The sequence below is a fragment of the Engraulis encrasicolus genome, chromosome 9 (assembly GCF_034702125.1).
Source record: "Engraulis encrasicolus isolate BLACKSEA-1 chromosome 9, IST_EnEncr_1.0, whole genome shotgun sequence".
NCBI classification, from domain to species: Eukaryota; Metazoa; Chordata; class Actinopteri; order Clupeiformes; family Engraulidae; genus Engraulis; species Engraulis encrasicolus.
In genome coordinates this window covers 47,600,359-47,602,858 of record NC_085865.1, presented here as the reverse complement: position 1 = coordinate 47,602,858, position 2,500 = coordinate 47,600,359, and the positions used below count along the sequence as shown (strand labels likewise).

Genomic DNA, 2,500 nt, shown 5'->3' with positions numbered 1-2,500 from the left:
CACACACACACACACACTGCACGCACACACTACACTCACACCACACACACACACACACACACACACACACACACACACACACACACACACACACACACACCCATGCACGCACACGCACACACTGCACGCACACGCACACACACACACACACACACACACACACACACACACACACACACACACACACACACACACACACAGACAGACTCCCTCTCTTTCTCTCTCTCTCTATCTCTCACTCTCTCTCTCTCCCTGTCATTCCTTTCCTCATTTCTCCTCTTTCCTCAGGTCCGAGTACCCCTCTCTCTCACAACTCAATAGTGGAAGGTACTACGATATTACATTACTTTACATTACATTACATTACATTGAATTTGGCAGATGCTTCTCAACCAGAGCAACTAACAGTCGAGAATCATCGCCACCATCATTAGCAGATGCGTAGTGCACAGGAAATATACAGAACAACAAGTGCAGATGCTAAGTAGGGTTCATTCTTTTTTTTTACTACAGTACTACCCGCTTTCCTCTGTGTTTATATATGTATCGAGAATCAGCATCAGAACCATTGCTGCAAACCAGTTAGCAACAGTAAGGGCTTCCGCACACTGGCTCCGACAGCTCTGCGGAGCACTTTCGCTCCCGACACAATTCCGACCCCCAAACCCAATTTTACACGAACATAGCATGGATAGTCAATGGGCGGCGCCGACCAAATAGAACTTGTCTCTAATCGCTATCCGACATCTGCGAATGTCTGTGGACATTCCAGTGTGCGGGGTTCTATTGAAAAAAATGGAATCGAACTTTTGCGGAGCAGTGCTCAGCACTTTGTCGGAGCCGGTGTGCGGAAGACCTAACACTTTACTTGAAGCCCATAGTGTATTATGACAGTGTTTATAAAGAATTATGGGGTGAATTCAGGTAAATTGGGCCACTTTTTTCCATTAACTAATATGCAAAAAAGTGGCCCAATGTACCTGAATTCACCATAATGCACATCATAATTAGTCAAAATGCATTATGGTTACACTCATAATGCTTCAGGATGAATTATATCAACAGTTAGAACTATACACCTAGCTTATAATGCCTTATAAATACAAGTGTATTATTTATACTTATTATATGGTTGTGACGTCATCTGTCGAATGCTCCATTCATTTCAACGGGGCTCCCCAACGTTCGGACGTCTGTTATTTTTCGATAACGGACGGGTTGGTCTATAACAGACCGCTGTCAATGGCAACAAGACTTTTCACTGCTAAAGCGACTTTTCAACAAGACTCTAATCAGCTGCTGTGATAGACAGCACCCCTTGTCCTGGCTACCGCTGTCAATGGCAACAAGACGTTCACTGCTAAAGCCACTGGCTTGTATACAAGTCAGTGGCTAAAGCGAATGTTTCATATCACTCCGCAGGGGGTCCGGTCTTTTGTCACTCTAATCAGCTGCTGTGATAGACAACACCTGTTGTCCTGGCTACCTAGCTGTTGCCTAGCGGTGTTCCACAACGGCACTGTTTTGTTTTGCGCAGCAACAATCTTAACATTAAATAGGCCTAAAGAAATGTCCCCGCCATGTGTGAATCATTTAAGTATATCCATATAATAAGCGGGTTAACTTTCGGCGAGTCGGTCGCTTTGTGGAATAGCAGCACTTCAGAGAGAACAAGACCCCTCCGCTCCGCGTCGGGGTCTAAAGATTCTCTCTGTCGTGCTGCTATTCCACGGTAGCGACCTTCTCGCCGAACGTTAACCCTTACATAAGACATTACAAGCTAGATTTACAGTTATACATCATGAAGCATTATTAGTGTATTCATTACAGACTAATTACGAAGCGCATTATAGTTAATTATAAATGCACTCATAATACACTCTGCAACTTTGTAGGTTGCCAGTGGGAGATTGCATTGCAACTAACTAAGACAGTTGCTAACTTAAGCCAGGCATACACTGTCGCGGGTATTCAGCTCCTGCTCACACTGTGTGAAAGTGAAAGCCAGATTGGGGAACTCTAACTCCCATTTTTATTGTGACCCAGCACACAAGTGTTCACTGCACACAACGAAATTGCATTTATGCCTCACCCGTGCAAGGGGGAAACCCCCAATGGCGCCCCAAGGGAGCAGTGCGGCGGGCGGTACCATGCTCAGGGTACCTCAGTCATGGACGAGGATGGAGGAGAGCACTGGTTAATTACTACCCCCACCAATCTGGCGGGCCGGAAGTCGAATTAGCAACCTTTGGGTTACAAGTCTGATGCCCTAACCGCTTGCCCATGACTGTATGAGGGAATCTCTGGGTTTAAAGGTTCACCTCTCTCATGACTCAAATTCTCACACACACATACATACATATACACGTTCCAATGGTAGAATGTGACCTGAGTGCTCACACTGTACAACACGACAGACTTGTCATGCAAGGATACGCTTTCGAGTGAATCATGCGACATGCCCTGGCGACGTGTGCTTTTTGTGCATGGGCAGTGTTGT

General features: G+C 45.7%; 1 protein-coding gene across 3 annotated transcripts in view; it reads left to right on the top strand.

Moving 5' to 3' along the window:
* mrc1a (mannose receptor, C type 1a) overlaps positions 1 to 2,500 on the top strand; it is a 38,376-nt gene that overhangs the window by 20,240 nt on the left and 15,636 nt on the right. For 2 of the 3 annotated variants that reach the window (XM_063207284.1, XM_063207285.1), the window contains exon 16: positions 289 to 327. The exons of the other annotated variant lie outside the window; for it this stretch is intronic. In XM_063207284.1, coding sequence (XP_063063354.1) covers positions 289 to 327 — 39 coding nt within the window. The remainder of the gene's footprint in view (positions 1 to 288; positions 328 to 2,500) is intronic. 3 annotated transcript variants of the gene reach the window in all.